At 43.1% G+C, this 20,691-nt stretch overlaps 1 protein-coding gene and 1 pseudogene across 1 annotated transcript; one reads left to right on the top strand and one right to left on the bottom strand.

Annotated features, from left to right (window-relative positions):
- Positions 1–8,600: 8,600 nt before the first annotated feature.
- LOC114626320 lies at positions 8,601–10,021 on the bottom strand (annotated as a pseudogene).
- A 285-nt stretch (positions 10,022–10,306) lies between these two features.
- Positions 10,307–10,931, top strand: LOC114626359 (jupiter microtubule associated homolog 2). The gene has a single exon (XM_028773748.1). The coding sequence runs from the start codon at positions 10,307–10,309 to the stop codon at positions 10,877–10,879; it is 573 nt and encodes a 190-aa protein (XP_028629581.1). The 3' UTR covers positions 10,880–10,931.
- The last annotated feature ends 9,760 nt before the right edge of the window (positions 10,932–20,691 follow it).

Raw genomic sequence — 20,691 nt, 5'->3', positions numbered from 1 at the left:
TTTATGAGCTTTTGCTTTCAGACAGCTCTTGATTACCTGGGATGAGATAAAGTAACTTCTGAGGCTGCATGGTACGAGATATTTTGAAATGTTGTCATGGTGTCTCTCCTTTTCACGTATGTCCTTGTCTTATCAGTTTTCCCTTCCCCAGCAGTCTCTGGAGCTGACTTTGGCTTCTGGATCTGCCTGATCAAAAAACATCCCCTCCTGAGTGAGCTTTATACTATGCAGTTCACTTGTACCAATAAGTGGACAGCCACAGGAAAAGCTGTGACAAGAAAAACGTGATCTTCCTCCCCATTCTTCTTCTCAACACCTTTTCCTGACATCCTGTCTAACCTACAGCCTTCACCTCAGCCTAGCACCCTACAGCAAATGGACTAAATGTCCTCCAGCCTTCCTTTCTCCCTGGTGATGTAACTCTTCCCACCAAAAGAAGAATTCTACTGCTCTCCCTTCTGCATCTGGGTCTGGAGACATTAGCAAACAAGTAGGAAAAACAAAAACACAAAAACCCAAGCACTTGGGCACCAGGCCTTGTTCTGCAGTATCTGCAAAGCCGAGACCAACACCCTTGGGGCCAGCTCTAACCTGCTCAAAGCTGCTGAATGGAAGATCCCTGGAACAAAGCCAAGAAAACCCTAGGCAACAGCTCAGTCAGCTGCTAGAGAGGTGAAGGATGCCAACTGGGACCAGTCAGTCCCTGGTGCCATGGCTATTCTTGGTGGTCAGTTTGTTTACATCTGCAATTAACTAAAACCAAAAATGGAGAGGCATGCCTATGAGGGACTTTTGTTTAACCTTAAGTGGGAAGGCCCACCTCTAATCTGGACCACATCGTCCACATCTATTTTCACTCCAGTGCCCCAAATAAACTCTATTCTACACTATACCATTGTGTGGCTGGTCCCTGAGAGGGAAGGAATGCCTCAACATGGGCCCCCAGAGGCACCCCCTCCCCTGCACCAAACATGCCCCTTGTTCTCACTCTCACTCTTTCCCTTCCTGTTCCTCTCCATCCCCCCCCTCATAAAACACAACAGTAATTACATCTGAAGGCTCCAGATGTGAGTGGGAAGAGTAATTGAAGTTGGTACATTGAGCCTGTGACTGACAATGGCACCAGTGCCATCCTAAAACAAGGTATAAAGGCTTAAATTTTAAATAAGTTTTAAAATTGAGAAAAACAATACCAAGTTGGCTACTTTTTTTTCTTATCTTAAGGCATGCCCTCTCACAAGTGCTTTTGTGCAATGCTTGTTTCCATTAGGGGTGAGAGGGCGTTCTAACGCAGTGAAGCCAGGTTTATAAACATCCTCCTCCTGGCCATCTTTTCTTTGTTGTTTTTAACATCCTTGTCTGGGATGTTTTTAGGAAAACATCCCATCTCTGACACTTGTCTTTCTTTATTTGATGTGTTCAAGTCCTGACTCTCAATCAACCAGGAAGCCACACAAGACTCTAGAGTAAGAGCCGGCTTTTCCTTTCAGATACTCCCTTCATCTTCCCTGATTTTTAACCCCGCACACACAAAAATATCCCTTAATATCATGGAGGTAGTTGTGTGGGCAAAGTGTTTGCTGTGTAAGTATGAGGATCCAAGTTTGGATCTCCAGCACCCACAGAAAAGCTGGGCTCTGCAGTGCTCATCTCTAACCTCAGCACTGGGAGATGGCCTAAAGGTGAGGCCCTGGAGTTCACTAGGCAAACCAGAAAGTCCTGGGTTCAGTGAAGAGAGCCTGTCTTAAAAAATAAGGTAGAGGATGATTGAGGAAGGCACCCGGAACTAGCTACTGGATTGGGGTAGATTGTGTACTGAGCACATAGGAGGCCCTCAGTTCTATCTCTCATTCTTGATAATGGTGGTGACAGTGGTTTCTGGACTGAGTTGATCTCCTTCAGTTCATTTCCTCACTGTCCTGGATAGTTTTATATCATCTTAACATAAACTAGAGTTATCTGAAGGAGGAAACCTCACTAAGAAACTGTCTCTGCGAGACTGGCTTTAGACAGGGCTGTGGGGCCTTTTCTTAGGGTTTAATGTAGGCTCAGCCCACTGTGGGCGGTGCCACACCCCACGCCATGGGGAACAAGCCAGTAAGCAGCACGCCTCCACAGCCTCTGTACCAGCTCCTGCCTCCAGATTCCAGCCCTGATTTTCTTCCAAATGAACTGTGATTCGAAAATGTAAACAAGATAAACCCTTTCCAACCCAAGCTGCTTTTGGTCACAGTGTTTTATCAGAGCAATAAAAACTCTAACTAAGACACCAATGGTGTTCTGTCTTCTGAGCTCCCTATGATAAAGTGTTGACAAGGTTCAGATTTGGCACTTTTGTAATATATTAACTTTTACAAAAAAAAAACAACTCACATGAATGTGGTTTCTCTCAAAACTTAACTTTTTTTTTTTTTTTTTTTTTTTTTTAGTGGGAAAGAAGGTTTATTGTAGGGATGTGGGGAGAGTCCAGAGTGGACATGACCGGGCTGAGCCGGGCCCTGTGAGGAGAGGCGGGAGGGCGAGGGGAAGCGGCAGGCCAAAACTTAACTTTTTTCCAAAACATGTATAAATATATATATGTATTATGTATTATATAAAGCATAAAAATTTTGACATCTATATCTGAACATAGGACTGATTTTTTTAGAAATAAATACATGTACATTCATACACTACCATCATCAAAAAATATATGCAAGAAAACTTCAAATAACAATAAAAAACATCCTGGAAAACATTGGAAGAACAAATTCAAAATAACTTGAGTGTTAAAGATTCCAAAACGTTTGGTTTAACTGCATATATTCCAGCCATCATTACTGATATTTAAGTATTCAAATTTTTATTCTTATGTAAATAAATAAGCTTTACTGAGGGGGGGGGACCATCTATCTGTAGGGAGGAAGAGGAAGGACCACAGGCGGGGAAAAAGGACAAATAAGAACCAAGTGTAAAGACAGATGTAAGAAGATCCCAGAACGAGCCCACACATTGTAACCTGACTAAATATTTATTTTATTGAAAAGAGAGGCAAATAAGTAAAATTTCAAAAAGGAGTACCAGATTTTAATTCAATTTGCCTCAGCTACCACTAGAGGGAAACCAAGACACATCTGAAAACCCAGACCCTACAAAAATGGACTTCAAATTGAAAGATTTCAATTTTAAGGTTTTGCTGTTGTTGTGGCTATGAAATGTAATGGATATTATTATATTATATTTGATATATATGTACACAAAGCCATTTGTTTTTTACATTGTAATCATAGTACTCAAGTGATTTTTCTATCTAGATCTGCCTGCCTTCTATATAGTGCAGACGGTACGCTGTGTCCTGAGACCTCTGCTCCCCTGGGGTTTTTTTTTTTTTTTAAATATTTATTTATTTATTTTATTGATGAGTACACTGTAGCTGTCTTCAGACACACCAGAAGAGGGCATCCAATCTCATTACGGATGGTTGTGAGCCACCATGTGGTTGCTGGGATTTGAACTCAGGACCTCTGGAAGAACAGTCAGTGCTCTTAACCACTGAGCCATCTCTCCAGCCCCTCCCCTGGGGTTTTAAAAGACCGTAGAGGCTCAGGTAGAAGTTGTATCATAGTGGATAAACTCAGTCTTCTTTAACATCTAGACACGTTTAAGACTACGAAAAAGTAAAAGGAAAAATGTAATATCCCAACTTTCTTTCAAATTATACTTTTTAAAACATCATACTTCTAAAAAATTAGCACAGCACCATCTGCCTTCCAGTATGTGCTCTTACACCATAGGCAAATGCTATGCTACCCTCAGCATTAGGCAGAGAGGCCTCTTGTTGCAAAGACTCTGAGCTGCTGGGGTGCTAAGAATAAGTGCTGGCTGAGCGTGGACATTAACGCCACCTTCTCTAAAGCTAGTTCCTTGGCCCCAAACTCATGGTCACACTGGCTGCCCTGGTTAAACTCAGTGGGTTACAAGACAAGTCAAAGATATGAATGTGAGAAAGACACTTGTGGGAAGAGGAAAGAAATTGTGAGAAGGAGAAGGGAAATAAAAGAGGGTAGTGGGGTATGGGAACAATCAGAATGGTGTGTGTCTATGTGTGTGCACACGTGTGTGTACACATATGTGTACACATGTGCGTGCATGTGTGTTTATACACATGTGTGTGTGTGCATAAGTGACTGTGCATGTATGTGTGCACATTTTTTAACAGACTCCTAAGACCTGTACGTGCCCTAAAAGTCAACTTTTAGTCTGTGGCTTCTGGAAGGAGGGTACACATCTACAGTCAAAGCCCAGATTCACTCAGACATGTCATAACAAACAAAAAACTGTGTGGGTGATAGTGCAACATGGCCCTCAAACAGACTTAATCTCTGAGAAATGTGTCTATGTATGGCAGGGACTTTTTAAATGCAACTTAATCACAAATACTTAAGCGTCTGTACCTGCATTTACGCTAGTCTCCAGTAGAGGGACCCTGTGCTGCCCAAATAGCCTTCTTAGCTCCCTTTTGTCTGTAAATAAACACACTTTCTTCAGTTCCTCTTCTATGTGTCCATCTGGGCAAAGCTACATCACCCAAATAACACTCAGAGAAAGCAAACTAAGAGCATGTAGCATTATTTTCTATATTTTCTGCATCCTTTATTATATAATTTCTACGTCTAAGACCAGCTTGCCTTTTTAAATATTTATTTATTATTATATATGTGTGTGCTTAATTTCTCTTGCATTTACAATTTTGTTAGATGAAATGAGCCATTCTGGGGATCTCAGCACCATATTTTCATCAATGAATGGACAGGTCATTCAGATAGAAGATGAATCAGAAAGATTCACATGAATCAGCCAGACCTGACAGATAGTTGCAGAAACTTTTACCCAGAATAAACCTAAAAAATGGAAAAAGAAACTTAAAACCATGCCATATATTTTTTATGACCCACATGGAATAAAACTAAAAATCAGTAACAATAGAAAGATTTTTTTTAATTATGCAAATACATAGAAACTGAACAGCATACTCTCTCATTACAATCAGGTCAATGGAAAATCAAAAAATGAAATTAAAAAATATATGGAAACAAATGCAAACAGAATCCTGGCATAATGAAAGCCACAGGAAGAAACAAAGCAGTACTAGCAAGAAGTTTACATTAGCCAAGGCCTATGTTAAAAAGAGAGAAAATTTTCAAATAAATAGCCAATTTCTGTGACCTAAAGAGTAATAAAATACAAGAGGAAAAGAAACCTAAACTTAACAGTAAGAAAAATAATGAGGACTGTTGTAGCAGCCCTGCCATATTCCCACTCTAAGTTCCTGCACTCACAGTGGCCAGAGGTGCCAGGAGAGCCAGCCCAGGACACATGAGACGTCGGTGTGGCTGCTGCCTCTACCGGTCAGCTCCGTGGACTCCATGGCTCTAAGCATGGCCCTTGGGCCAACTCCACCACACTCATAGTGCTCGGCTCAACCCCAGACAATATCATGCTTGCGGTACCCGGTAGAAAGAAGAGTCTTAATGCTTAAAGATTAACCAAACAGATTTATGTATCAGCAAATACTCAATACACACGATGCCCACACAATTGGAATTGTTAACCCAATAACCTAACCTTGATAAGAATAACTACCTTAGACTGCTAGAGATATGGGTACATCCTTAGCGATCTTCTCTCTCCTCCTTCTTCTTCTTCCTCTCTCTCCCTCCCCTCCAAACTTCTCCAATCCACCTCCCCTTCTACTGCCCAATCACTGGCTTTACCCTTTATTTTACAAATTAAGGTGGGCAGTAGGTTCACATCTGCATCCCCTCCCAAGGAAAGCAGAATTAGCATCAAAATACAAGCCCAGGGCTATCCACAACAGACTGTAGCAGAAATAAACAAAGTAAATAAAAACAGAACAAAACATCAATGAAATGTGTTACGTGCATGTATGTACATGCTTATTGTATACGTATGTGTGCAAGTCCATGTGTGCATGCATGTGCACATGAGTGTGTGCACGCATGTGCATGCATGTGTGAATGTGTGTGTACATGTGAAAGCCAGAGTCTGACTGCAAGTGTCTTCCTGGCTTCTTCTTCACATTTTCTTTTGATATATTTAATGTATGTATTTTGCACGAATGTCAATCTGCATACGTGTGCATGCCTGGTGCCTGTGGAGGTCAGAAGAGGTCATTGGATCCCTGGGAACTGGAGTTATGGGCAGCTATGACAGCTGTGTGGGTGCTAGTAATCAAATCCAGATCTTCTGCAGGAACAAGTGCTCTTAACTGCTGAACCATATCTCTAGGCCCCTTCACTTTAACTTTTGAGGCAGGTTCTCTTCACTGAACTTGGAGCTCACCGGTTGATTGACTACAGTGTCTGGCCAGCAAGCTACGAGGGTACACCTGTCTCTACCCGAAGCCTGCAGAACTGAGGTTACCAACATGCATTACTATATCCAACTTATTATGTGGGTGCCATCCTCCCAGCCCAAAAGATAAGCAATAACAAACTCATCCAGGCTAACGGAAGAAAAAGATAAGATCTGAATAGGCAAAATCAGATATGAAAACCTGTCCTGCTATTCTTAAAGGCTTGTTTTTGTATATCCAGATGAAGCAGACATTGAGCAATAGCCAAACTGCTTGGCAGTTCAGATAGCTAGCACATCAATTATAAGTTTGAATCGGCTAACAGGAACACAGATTGGAATCCAGCAAGATGGAGTCTGTTGAAAACTGACATATCAGATTGGTTTGGCAGCTCTAAATTAATATCCAAGGCACACCCTCTTTCCCTTTTCTTCCACATTTTCCACAGCGTAAATAGTCTTCATTCCCAGGTTTATCTCATAGTCCAGAGAATTAGTAGGGTCCCATACATTATGTCTGTGTCCCAACAAGAAAGCATGACTTCACAAAAGCACACTATACTGGCTGGTTTTGTGTGTCCACATGACACAGCTGGAATTATCACAGAGAAAGGAGCCTCCATTGAGGAAATCCCTCCATGAGATTCAGCTGTAAGGCATTTTCTCAATTAGTGATCTAGGGTGGGAGTGCCCATTATGAGTGGTGTCATCCCTGAGAGAAAACAAGCTGAACAAGCCAGGGGAAGCAAGCCAGTAAATAACATCCCTCCATGGTCTCTGCATCAGCTCCTGCCTCCAAGTTCCTGCCCTGTGTGAGTTCTGTCCTGACTTCTTTTAGTGATGAACAGCAATGTGGAAGTGTGAGCTGAATAAACCTTTTCCTCTTCAACTTGCTTCTTGGTCATATTGTTTTGTGCAGAAATACAAACCCTGACTGAGACACACAATCCAACTGTCAGTCCCAAGGAGCCTTTAAAGATCAACACTCAGTAGTCACAGGAGAAGTTGGTAAATTCAGTATTCAGTATCTACTTGTATTAGTCACTACTTGGAATAAAATCAAAGTTCCATTAGTCAGGAGAAGGATGCAAACGAATCCCAGATAGGTGACTACTTGGTCTTGACTAGCACGCAGTCAAAATCAAAAAGGAACAGAACTGAAAAAGAAACTAGCCTCTTTGGAAAATGATTTATCTGGCTGGGCTTTGATTCTGCTGATGTTGACTGAGCAACTGACACAGTTTCTTGGTATTTCAAGATCTAAAGGCACCACCCATGGGTGTGTGTAGCCCTGAGTAGAATGTACTCAGAGCAGCGAGCACATCAGCAGAGTTGGCTGCCAGTTCCTTTACAGAGTTCCAACCCTCCTTCTGGTCATGAACTTGAGTCAAGGTTCATTTGTTCTTTCTTTTTATTTTGTTGGTGGGGGCAGTGCTGCTCAAAGCCTCCCTGCCTGCCTGCCTGCCTGCCTGCCTGCTTACTTGCTTACTTGCTTGTATATAGATTCTTTTCTCATGCAGTACATCCTAATTATAGTTTCCCCTCATCTAGTCCTCCCAGGTCCTCCTTACCTTCCCTCAGGATCCACTCTCTGTCTGTTTCTCATTAAAAGAGAATGGGCTTCTAAGAAAGAGCAACCAAAGGTGACAAAATAAAATATAAGATGAAGCAAAAAAACTCTCTCTCTCTCCCCAGGAGTTTATTTCCCTTACATGTAGGATGGTTCACAAACACAATACAAGGACTTCAGCACTGTGGGGGAGGGAGTATCCCAGGCCTCTTAGAGTAAGAGGCTCTTAGCCTTAATGTATACTGAAATTCGGACCTGAAGGCTCTGAATTTCTGCATCACACATCCAGTAGGGCTTGGGAGTGAAGCTAGACCCAAGGCTATCTAAGCGACAGGCCAAAGTGACACGAAGCCCACTTCCTGTGCTCCAACCATGAGTTTCCATCCCAAACCAATGGAACGTGATTTAACTTGGTAGGGCCCAAACGGACAGTCAGTTCTACTCCTTTCACTTCCCAGGAATCCACATTGGTGACATATTTGATTCTACCCATTATAAGTGGTAAAGGGATTAGCCTGGTCCCAACCATTATGGGGAGGTGTAAAAGGCTCGAGAAGGTACAATGTAGATTAGGCCACCGGATGGGGCAGATGATGTCATCCAAAGCATGTGACTAGAGCAGTAACCAAAGGGCAACCTAGTCCTCTACCTGGACAGGTAGAGGGATGGGCAGTTCTCATTGTTTGGCGTTGATGACGTCCACAAATTCAGGCTTGAGAGATGCACCACCCATGAGGAAGCCATTCACGTCAGGCTGGCTGACCAGCTCTTTGCAGGTTACTCCAGTCATAGAACCTCCATAAATGAGGCACCCCTCAGAGACATTGGATTTCAGCCATGTCAAGAGCTTCTCAAGTACTTCCTGGGCCTGTTGAGGGGTTACAGTCTTGCCAGTCCCAATGGCCCACAGAGGTTCATAGGCCAGGACCACCTTGTTCCAGTCTTTCACGTTATCTGCAATGACCTTCGTTTGCTCGAAAACTATATTCTCGATGATGCCAGCCTCCCTTTAGTCTAACTTCTCCCCAAAGCAGGCGATCACCCTGAGTCCCTATGCCAGGGCATGGTTCACTTTCCCAAAGATGTGCCTTCTTTTTGAGTGCCCCAGCACAACCCAACCCAACAGGAGAAAAGGGTCCCAAGAACAGGCACAGGAGTCAGAGGCCCACTCATTCTCACAGTTGAGAGTCCCATAACAACCCTAGGCTAATAGCTGTCATGAATATGTAGAGGACTGGCTGCAGATCCATGTCTCCGTTTCTGTGAAATCATATTCTCCTGCTTTGTTGATTCAGAGGGCTGAGTTCTCTTAGAGTTCTCCACTCACACTAATTCTGTCCACCCTTTCACCTCCTCTTCTGTGGGATTCCTTGAGCTCTGAGAGGAGGGATTTGATGGAGACATCTAGTTTAGATTCTGTCTCTGTACAATGTCTGTCTGTAGGTCTTTGCATTTGTTCTTGTCTGCTGCTGGAGGAAGCCTCTCTGATGATGACTAGGTAAGTCACTGATCATACTCGTGTTGAATCAGGTTCTTGAACTTACCTGAACTTTGGTCAAGGTTGCTGATGCACTGGAGTCAGAGCTACTGTCAGCAGGGACTTCAGCACCAGATTAGAGCAAACCTCTTCACCCTCTCCAGTGTTTCTCATGACCTGGGGCAGAGAGATGCTTTCCCCATGTGCAATGTTCTTCACTGCACTCTGGACAGTTTTAGATGAGACTTGCCTCCTCTCTGAGACAACTGCTGGACAGTAACATGAGAAGTCTGAAACACAGAGACTACTGTTGGCTTGAAATCAGCATCTCATTCAAAATGTTTTTTATTTTAAGTAACATATTTGTATGTGTTTATGGTATACAGTTTCAATTTGATATGTGTATATGGCATATAATGGTAAAAATCCCACTAATTAGCATTGCCATTTCTGAAGCATCATCATTCTTGGTATCAGTAACTTTGATGCATAGTTAATTATTGTACAGTTTCTCTATTGTGCTTTATAATATCAATATCATTTCCCACTCTTACTGCTTTTTGGTACCCATCCCAAACGGTCACCATCTTGCTGTTCTCTTCCTTATCTTCTGCTGGCATCTAGTCTTCTCTCCACTCCCGAATGACTGACATTTTTACTTCCCATGAATAAACTTGAACGTGAAGCATTTGTTTTTCTGGGCCTAGCTTATTTCACCTTATGCAATATCTTTCATTTCCATCCTATGCTGCCACAAATGACAGGATTTCATCTTTATTCTGTTATCTCTACACACCACCCTCGTTTTTAGACATCCCTCTGTCTGTGGATGTGTCAGTTGTTTTGATCTCTTGGTATTGTGACAGCTGGTGCAAAGAAGATGGGTGGGTGGGGCGGTGGCTGACATGTTCCAGGGCGCGGATGGCCAACCTGGCGAGTTGAGCTCCAGATCCATGAAGCCCCCCAGAGGAGAATCAAGCGATCTTTTTGGAAGTCCAGAAGAAGGTATTCCTTCAAGCAAGCCTAATAGGATGGCATCTAATATTTTTGGACCAACTGAAGAACCTAAAAACATACCCAAGAGGACAAATCCTCCAGGAGGCAAAGGAAGTGGGATCTTCGATGAATCAACTCCTGTGCAAACTCAACAACGTCTGAATCCACCCGGTGGGAAGACCAGTGACATATTTGGGTCCCCAGTCACTGCCACTGTGCCTCTGGCACACCCAAACAAGCCCAAGGATCATGTTTTGCTGTGTGAAGGCGAAGACTCTAAGTCTGACCTGAAAGCTACAGCAAACTCCACACCCAGAGGACAGCAGGGCGAGAAAGGAAGCTCAAAAGAAGCGGAGCGTGCAAAGATACCAGAGCCCACACCCACGGTTGACAGTCATGAGCCCAGACTGGGGCCAAGACCTCGCTCCCACAACAAAGTCCTGAACCCACCAGGAGGCAAATCCAGCATCTCCTTCTATTGAGAGGCTCCTGCTCTGCCTGTAATTAGATCAGACAGAGATAGGGCATTGAATGTTAGTGTTTCCTTTAACTCAAATGAGTCGGATGGGAGAGGGTTTGTCAAGTGTGGGATTGACTGCTCATAGTCATTGGCAGAGCTGTGCAAAGGACTATGCCTTCTAAACTGCCAAGGTATACATTGTGGGGACAAACCGGGATGTTCTGTGTGGCCTGCGTGTAATCGTCTCGCCAGCAAGAATGCACGCGGACACCAGGATCCTTCCGCAGCAAACGTTTATTCCAAATGAAAATGGAGGAAGACCCCAGGCCCAGAAAAGGCACTGCTTATATACCCTTAGAGCGGTGTGTTCACCTCTGATTGGCTGCTTACTCGTTGCCCGCCAAAACGCCCCGGGATGGGCTTTGACTTTGGCGCGCTTTTACCATAGCACACGCGCGGTTTACTTGTTTACTAGGAGGAGCACCGGATGCCAGCGCCATCTTGCAATGGCAAATTCTGCCAGCACAAGCCGTGGCTTCCTACAGTTCTGGTCCCTCCTCTAATTGCTCCTCTCTGTGAAACAGATCTGTAAAGCTGTGGGGAAGGCAGAAGAGATGGAGCCCGTTAACAGGAGGATTCCAGGGTCAAACTCTTACGCTGTGTGCTTAGTCACGAGACCTCGGGTACACACAGTAGAGTAGCACAGACAGGTGCTTGGCGGCTGCTGTGTAGGGATGTCACACAACTCCCTTCCCCAGGTCTTTAGTCATAAGGTTGAAACATGTTTCCTGGGTGACTCTAACCAATAAATGACCATACCCAGGAAAAGCAAAAAAATAAAATAAAATAAAAGAACATGGGGTGGGCATGGAGCTCTTATCATGTACCTTAGGATACACACCCAAAAGCACAGTGACAGGATCACATTATAACTCCTCTTCAGTTTTTAAAGGAAACTCTTTTCCTTCTTTTCTTTTAGATGTATTTATTTTAGTATTTCGAGTGTTTGCCTACATGTAGGTATGTGCACCAAGTGCACCAAGTACACCAAGTGCATGAGGCTTGTGCCTTTTCTCTTGGTGCTAAGCTGACTTAGCTTATTGCTGCTTCTGCTGATTCCTTTGCTAGAAACAGGATCGATGTTTCCCAGCTTCCAACGTTGACTGAGGTCCAGCGGCTCTCCTGGAATACTCCAGGCCTTTGAACAGATTGGAAGAGCTAAGATACTCACACTGCCTCAAGGACAGAGCAGAGACTTACCATCACAATTTTGATTTAAGCTAATTTAATAAGTTCTTTATGTCTTGTTCTTCTAGTAAACTTTGATTAATGCACAACATTCCTTTCACTTCACTGTTCTGAAGTAGTTTGAAAGGATATTAGTTATTCTTTTTTTTTTTTTTTTTTTTTTAATATTTATTTATTTATTGTATTAATGAGTACACTGTAGCTGTCTTCAGACACACCAGAAGAGGGCATCCAATCTCATTACGGATGGTTGTGAGCCACCATGTGGTTGCTGGGATTTGAACTCAGGACCTCTGGAAGAGCAGTCAGTGCTCTTAACCGCTGAGCCATCTCTCCAGCCCGATATTAGTTATTCTTAATTTTAAAAAAAATGTTTTTGAGACCAAATGTCACTGTGTAGCTCGAGCTAGCCTCAAACCTTGTTTCCTTGCCTCAGCCTTTGTGGTGGTTTGGATGAGAATGTCCCCTTGGCTCAGATATTTGGTTACTTGGTCCCCAGTTGTTCTTGGTGTTTGGAGAGGGTTAGAGGTGTGGCCTTGCTGGAGGAGATGCGTCAGTGCTGGCAAGCTTGGCAGTTTCAAAGCCATATGCCAAATCCCACTTTGTTATTCTTTGCTTCCTGATTGAAGTTCAAAATGTGTGCTTCCCATGGTTGTGTCCATCATTTCCTGGTAGACTTTTGGAACCACAAGCCAAATAAACCCCTCCTTCTACACACTGCCTTGGCCTTGGTATTTTGTCATGACATGGGAACCTCTACTAGGGTAGTAGATCTGAAAGCCCTTTGTATTTCTATGGTATCAGAACAACTACCAAAAACCTTCAGAAAACCAAAAATTAGGTCACTGTAATAAGACCAGTTTTAATCCTCTCAGGAGAAGAGTGGAACATCTTACTTGCAATCAGGGCTGTGCTGGAACACTTATACCAGATGAGTTCAGAAATGACCTGATTTCCCATTTCAGAAAATAAGGCAAAGCCAGTGCAGAAGGATGCATTCTTCCCTGCAGAGGCTCGAGTCCTGCAGGGCCTAATCTCTCATGGTGACTGTACAAAAGGCCCAATGTTTCCTGAAGCTCACATTCCTCTATCAAACTCAGCCTGGATTAACCACCCCATACTTCTCCTCTGTCACCAGGAAGCCTTGACCATCTGCATTTTATCACTGGTTCCATATACTTAATATCTGCCTTGTTTCCCCATAACAAAGATACTAATACCATCTTTTTCTCCAAGCTGTGTTGTGATGAGTCCTTAATTGATGTTTATAACATACTTAATGAGCCGAAGATGAAAGACGCTGAAGATGAGTAAGGTGGTCCTTCCCTCTGACTCACCACCTACCCTTATTAGCTATGCAGAGTGAAAAGCCTGCAGCTACAAACATAATAGTTATAGGTGCACATTAGCTCAAATATACACCCATGAACCACATAAAATATAGATACCACATTTACCAATCAAATTCTTGACTCTCCTTATCAGGACAGTAGGCTCTGTCAGTGTATTAAGCGTTTGAAAGTCCTTAATATTAAAAATGTAAGTTGGCTAGAAGATCATGGTAAAGGTGAAAACATCTTTGGTGAACACATGAAGTTCTTTACACTTAAATATATAGGTGAAGAGTCATTCGATGGTGATATGAAACTCTACTCAACTTGAAAGAAATAAGTTTTAAGTTTTGCTTTACTCTTTGGTTATTGAAACTACCATAATAACATGAATTTCATAAGAAGTTGAAACTACCATAATAACATGAGTTTCATAAGAAGTTAAAACAACTAAATGATAAGCTTGGTACCAAAGGAAGAATGGAGTCCAATTGAAGTGCCCTGGGTTCTTTGCAGCCTCTGATGAAGCACACTGCTGTATAATTACCAACTGACTCATAAATTCACAGCTGAGGTGTTCTCGAATATTCGCCACCCCTCCTCCCTTGACACATTCATTTATATATTCTGTGACGTGCAGTGAGAAAGCTCCCCACCCAGCTGATGAGGGAAACTGATATGCTCCATCCCTCCCCGATGTTTAGAATTCTAAAGAAACCTCAGTTGCGCTCCGAGTCATTTCTTCCTCGCATCCCTTGGCTTCGTCTGGTTCTCCAGTGGCATCCCTTTTGCACGTCTCCTTAGCTTTACTGCATATTGACTTTACATCCTTGCAAGCACTGGCTTCATAAGGTCTAATCACAGGGTAAGCATGGTCCTAATCTTTTTTTTTTTTCTTTTTTGGTTTTTCGAGACAGGGTTTCTCTGTGTAGCCCTGGCTGTCCTGGAACTCACTCTGTAGACCAGGCTGGCCTTGAACTCAGAAATCCACCTGTCTCTGCTTCCCAAGTGCTGGGATTAAAGGCGTGCGCCACCACTGCCCAGCGCATGGTTCTAATCTTTATGGAAGTTTCAATGATAGATTCCAGAAGACTTGGAAATGAGCCAGGAGTTAGCTCAGTGGGTAAAAGCCCTTTCTACCTAAATTTGATCCCCAGAGCCTATGTGAAAAGTCAATGGAGGGGCAAAAACCTATACTAGAGGGTCTCCTTTCGTAGTGTGCTGGAAGGTGAAGACACGGAATTTACTGGAAACTCATAGACCGGCTAGCCTGGCGTATATATAGCTATAGCCCAGCTCTACAACAAGATAAAAGAAGAGAACAGAGTTCTGGAAAAGGTGCCCTCTGACCTGCACACATACACTGTAGCATGCATGTTCTTGAGTGTGCAGGCGCTCAAACACCCCCCCACACACACACATACACACAGATAGATACAGACACACACACACACACCACTTTAAAATAAATGGTTTAGGAACAAATTATGTATATTTCTGCTCTTTGAAGATGTATTTCCCAATTCAGCATTATAGAAGGTTTATATCTTAAAATTAATCTGCACTTTTAATACATCTTCCTGAGACGTTGTAATCAAACTGAGTATAATGTTAGCTAGACAGATATCTGCAGACTTGGGGGCCATTGAAGATGGTCCACCTTCCTCATAGTGGCCTCTCTGTCTCCCTCATTACAGTACAAACGGAAGCCCCTCTTTAGCACACAGGTGATCGTGTGAAAAGGTGGAAGTTCCTGGGCTTCATGGAAGCAGCTGTGACAAAACTACTTCTTCCTAGTGGAAAGGGGAGAATCTGAATTCTACCTCCAACCCTGGAGGAAACCCAAAACATTATACACTGTTGTCCTCTGAGGGTTAATCCAGCTGAGCCCACCAATCATCAGGCAGTGAGTTGACTATCCCATCTGCCTGAATCTCATTCACCTAAAGACCCTGGGAGAGGACACTATACTCACCCTTCACAGATGGCACAGACACCTAAGGTGCTCGCATTAGGCCATACTCCAGAGCTAACTGGTTTTCTAGGTGTCTGCTTTTTGAGTCCTAACTCAGAAGATCATAAATAACTTCCTTTTCCTTCTTCCTAGCTCTTTTTTCTTTGAGATGCTGGCTGAACACATGCTCAGCTTTCTCATTCTTTCTCTGAATCACTGCTTCCCCCAACAGTGCTCCCTTTCGGTTACACAGTGCTTGCCCACCTCCACTGCAAAAGGCATGACTTTCCCTCTTCCTCTTCAACATCTACCTCCTCCAGGCAGCTGCCAAGATTTACAGCTTGCTCATCCTGCTGGTTTTCTCTCAGATTCAAATAAAACTGTCCTTGAGGTTCCTTCTGAGTTTCTCAATTCTTTGATTTACAAGACTAAGGACCTGAAAGAGAAATCTCCATTTCCCTGGTGACATATAATATTATCCCTTATACTCTATTAATCAAACACATTTGCTAAAAGCCCCCAGAATCCACCTCTATCACCAGGCACTGTGCAGGGCCACCTTGTTTAGTTACCCTCCTGCCCCATTTTCACTCTCTCCCATTTCACTACATCCTGTTTCGCCCTCAATTTAACTTCCCACAAGGAAGAATTCTCCAGAACCCATAATCAATATTCTTTTTTTTACCTTCCTCTCTTAAACTCCTTATTTGATTTAATATCAAAGGATTCTCACATTTAGAGTTTTAATTTTTCTCTCTGACGTTCAGGACGTTACACATCCATCCTGAAAGGTATTATTACTAACATTTATCACAAACACTTCCAACTCATCCCATTAAATGTAAGGATGATAAAGGGCTTTCATGAGGCTCATATTGGGTGTGGGTCATCAGCTTACACTACAGCATAAACAGGTTCGTCCTAGGAAGATTGGAACAGAGGTGGCAAGGACACAAGGTCCTGGTTCATCAGGTGCTTCAGATGCTCAAGAGAGAGCCATCTGGCAGAGAACTAGAGACCAACATCTGAAAGTGAGTTTTAAGATGTTCAGGACTTTAAAGTTGTGACATCCAAAGATAAAAGTGTCATCTTCCCCAAACCCATTCCACTCTTGATCTTCTCAGCTCTGTTAACAGATCCATAATTTTCCTAAGCACACAAGTTCAAATGCTTACCTTGACCCTGACCTGTCTCTTCTTGGCCTATATTCCTTCAGCTCTGGTTGCTCCAATTTAAACACTTCAATGGTTTTCCAATCCCACCTTTGCTCCCTAACTCAGTTCCTAGAATCTTCCAATCAGACTGTTGGACTAGGCACTTAATATGTCTTCCTACCCTCATACCTAATTCTTCCTATCTCCCACCACCAATAAGTGATTTCCATATAATACAATACTGCTTACATCCCTTCTTATAAAATCCTCAAAGCCTCTTTATCACCACCCCTCAGTAACTTCCCTATTATAAATGTCAAAGGTGAGTCCCAGCCATCATCTTATTCAGCCAATCAGCAGCCTTTAAGATCTGGTCCCTAGCTTGGATTTCTCCAATTAGGAATCTGCTTTTCTCCTTACCCGGTCATCTACACCACAATGGTCCTGGTGCTTGGTCACTATCCTCATTAAAATCATCTTTCAGTACCTTCTTCCTTTCTCACTTAGGATAAAATTCCAAATGGGCCTTCCTATGGCCTAGGATAGGACATATGATCCCCGCCCACTCCGACTTCTTCATCTTATACATCATTGTCCCTGTTCTAGCTACACCAGACATCTTGCTTTAGCCAAAGGACAGCAAGAAAACTCCCACTTCCTGGGTTTTACAACAGTCCCTTTGTCTTACTCAATTGTCCATGTGTCATTGTCCTAGAAAGCTGTCTCTCCAGGCTATGTAAGTAATGTCTCCACAGAATACCCAGGCAGTATCCACAGCCCAAGACCATGTCTCAGTACTATTGTGGTAGTTCAGAGCATAGTATATGTTATGTTGCCTCCAGTAGAACACAGGCTCCCTGACAATAGGGTCTCAGTCTCCTGCAAAGCTGTTTCCATAGACCATGGTAGAACTTGTGGCACTTAGTAGATGTTCGATATTTGAAGGTAGGAAGGAAGGAAGGAAGGAAGGAAGGAAGGAAGGAAGGAAGGAAGGAAGGGGGTTACACAAAATGAACCTCCCTAGGCATTAAAGAGATGTAAACAAATCTTTGAATCAACACCATGCCATTCAATCTACACAAACTGAGTAGACATGAATATGCTGATACTTACAAATATTTATTAATTGAAAATATACTTTATCATCTTGTATGTTTTCAGTCAGGGGGTACTAAGAGCCTAGTCCTTGTTATTTTTTGGTTAACACACTCAGAAATTTTAGGAATTCTGCTTTGCCAGCCAACTGAAACACATACACACACTCACACATACAAATGTGCACACATCTTGTCTGTCACCAGTGTATCTACAATGTTAGTACTAGGCCTTTACATTTTTATGTCTTAACTTAGCAAGACTTTCCCTCTCCTCCTCTTGCCACCACACCCTCCAATTCCTGTCTTTCAACATCGTCATCATCATCTAGGTCTGAGTGCACACACCTGTATGCCAGAGCTGCCACAAGAACACTGGGTGCCTGCCTGGGTGAGGGGCAGGAGGAGAAAAAGTGCTGCCTAGACTCAGCTGCTGGGACTGTCGAGACAAGCTCACTGCCTCCCAGTTCTAGGAGAGAGAGCCCTCTCAAGCAGTGAAGGTAATCCACTGTGTATGTCCCATGAGTAGCAAATACAGCATTCTTGATAAAGACAAAACCTGGCTCTGCAGCCCAGGCTACTCTCAAACTTGTGACTTGCCTGCTTCAGCCCCTATGTAAGCCACTGACTGACACAGCAGCGAAGCCTTAATCCTAGGCTACTTTTTCCTGTTAACACAAGCGTGCCGCCCTCTCCATGCTCACAGACACTGCCCCTCACATTTTCATGCCTCTGGATAGAATCGTCCTGTACACTTTATGTCCCCTCAACAACTTAGTAAGAAGTGTTCAAGTGTTCTGGTCTTTGATAACTTTCAACGTTCTCTTGTTAGTCTTCATCGTCCTAACCACACGTCCTTGCCAAGGATGTGAGAGTCCCGTATGCTATACAGGCATCTTCTGGTTATATCACAAGGCTCAGAATTAAACTAGGTAGAGAAGAGAGGATGAAACATCCTGAGGCTCTTCCTATGAACATACTGGTGAATTCACAAACCTACTGAGCTATCCAGAGTTCTTCAAGTCATAAAAGCCTATTTACTAAGTAGTGAACTAACAATTATTCATTTGCTTCATTCTCCTTTCATTTTTTTATTATGTCTATTCTATCATCTGTTTTTCTTCCTAAAATTGAATTCACTGAGCACTCATTGAGCTCCTTCAAGATGTGAGGGATGAACTGAACAGAGACATGATACTTGTCCTGGAGATAGATGATAGATAGATAGATAGATAGATAGATAGATAGATAGATAGATAGATGATAGATAGATAGATCACTCCTTCCAAAACAACCAGGGCAAAGAGTGCTCACTGGTACTTCCCAAACATGGGCACAACCCTGGGATCAACCATAAAACCCCCAAAGCGAGGAGGAGGATGGAGGAAAAGACAGAAAGTGGGAGAAACACCAAGGCACCCAATATGCATCAGGCTCTTGGGCTCCCTAAATAACACACACACACACACACACACACACACACACACAAGGCTGGCACCCAGGAACAAACAAAAGAAAGTTAATAAATTCCAGGGAAATCGTTCAGTTCCAAGGGAATAGGGGAAAAAAACAGAAGGAATTCTGAACTGGAATCGAGACGCTGCCGTTGGTGCATGGAGAATTGTCACAAGGAAACAAGGAAAGTAATCTCTAGAAACATAGTTGAGTCTCAACCGAATGGCTCAGAATAAAGGTTCTGAAGGTAAGGGGGCCCCTATTGGAGCACAGACAGATTGACTTGATTTGTGTGAGGACCCATAGACTCTGGTATTTGAATTCTCGGTCCCAGCTATGAGTCTTGTGGGGGATGCTGTGGATGTATTGCCTGGCTGGAAGAAGGAGACACTGGGACAGGCCTGAGAGGGAATAAACTATCTGCTTCCTGATTGATGCCAGTAAGAAGCCACCACAGCAAGCTCCCATAGCAACAGAATCATTCCAGCGGCCATGCCTCCCCCAGCCACGAAAGACTATGCTCCTTGGTCCTTGATCCAGAAATAAATCTGTCCTCCCTTGAGATTCTTCTGTCAGTAATCTGTTACAGCGGCAAGAGAGGAAAACTTTATGACAACAAATGAAAAGCCGGCCCTGTCTGCACCTGAGTGCTCTGTTCTACCACTTCAAGGCCATCCGATAAGTCACGGCCAGAAGATGGCGCTCTAAACACGGGAACAGGTTTTGCTTAGTTTGGCTTTTTTTTTTTTTTTTTTTTAGCTCTTGTTTCATGGAGACTTTTGGAAGTTGTAGTTTCACCAATACACAGCCTACAAAAGCAGAGAAGCAGGAACGCACAGTAGGACCTCTGCTTTTGCTTTGTTCTCACCCCAGGGCAAAGTCACAGCCCATGGTGACTCCAGTAGATTCTGCAAGAGATCACTGGGGATCTCTCTTGCTTTACAACTTCTTGGTTTGCTGACTTTTGAAACATTAAACTTACTTTAGAACTGGTAAATAACGGCATGAGAAACTATACATATAATGGGTTATGAGTTGTTTCAATGCATGTATGTAACTACATGCTCAAATCAGATTGAACACATTGTGTCTTCAGATGGTGCTCAGGATGGATGATAGAACTCAAGGGTGGGGAAGCTGTTAGCAGTCACGGGGCTCCGTATTTTATCTCCCTCACAGCCATAGCAGCAACAACAACAAACCCATCATTTTTTTATGATGGTGAAAGCATTCAAAGTCCTTTCTCCTAGTTTCTGAGAATGTTCACACTCTCAAGAATGCTCTCCACATATGCCGTGGCACATCATATACACCTCCTGCTCCTTCCTAGCCAACTCACTTCACTTCCATGCTCAGACTAATACTCCCAAGTACACACCATGGGTAAGGAGACATTTGTATGGATTTGCTTCCTCTACTTCTTGATCCAAATTCAGCATCTAGAAACAGGTCAGTTCTTCACCTTGAGTCACCAAATACTCTCGCTCTATCTATCTATCTATCTATCTATCTATCTATCTACCTATCTATCTATCATATATAAATATATCATCTATTTCTCTATCTCTCTATCTACCATCTATCTATGTATCAATCAT

Source organism: Grammomys surdaster, unplaced genomic scaffold, assembly GCF_004785775.1.
Source record: "Grammomys surdaster isolate TR1022 unplaced genomic scaffold, NIH_TR_1.0 233, whole genome shotgun sequence".
Lineage (NCBI taxonomy): Eukaryota > Metazoa > Chordata > Mammalia > Rodentia > Muridae > Grammomys > Grammomys surdaster.
This window is presented reverse-complemented; position numbering and strand designations above follow the sequence as displayed.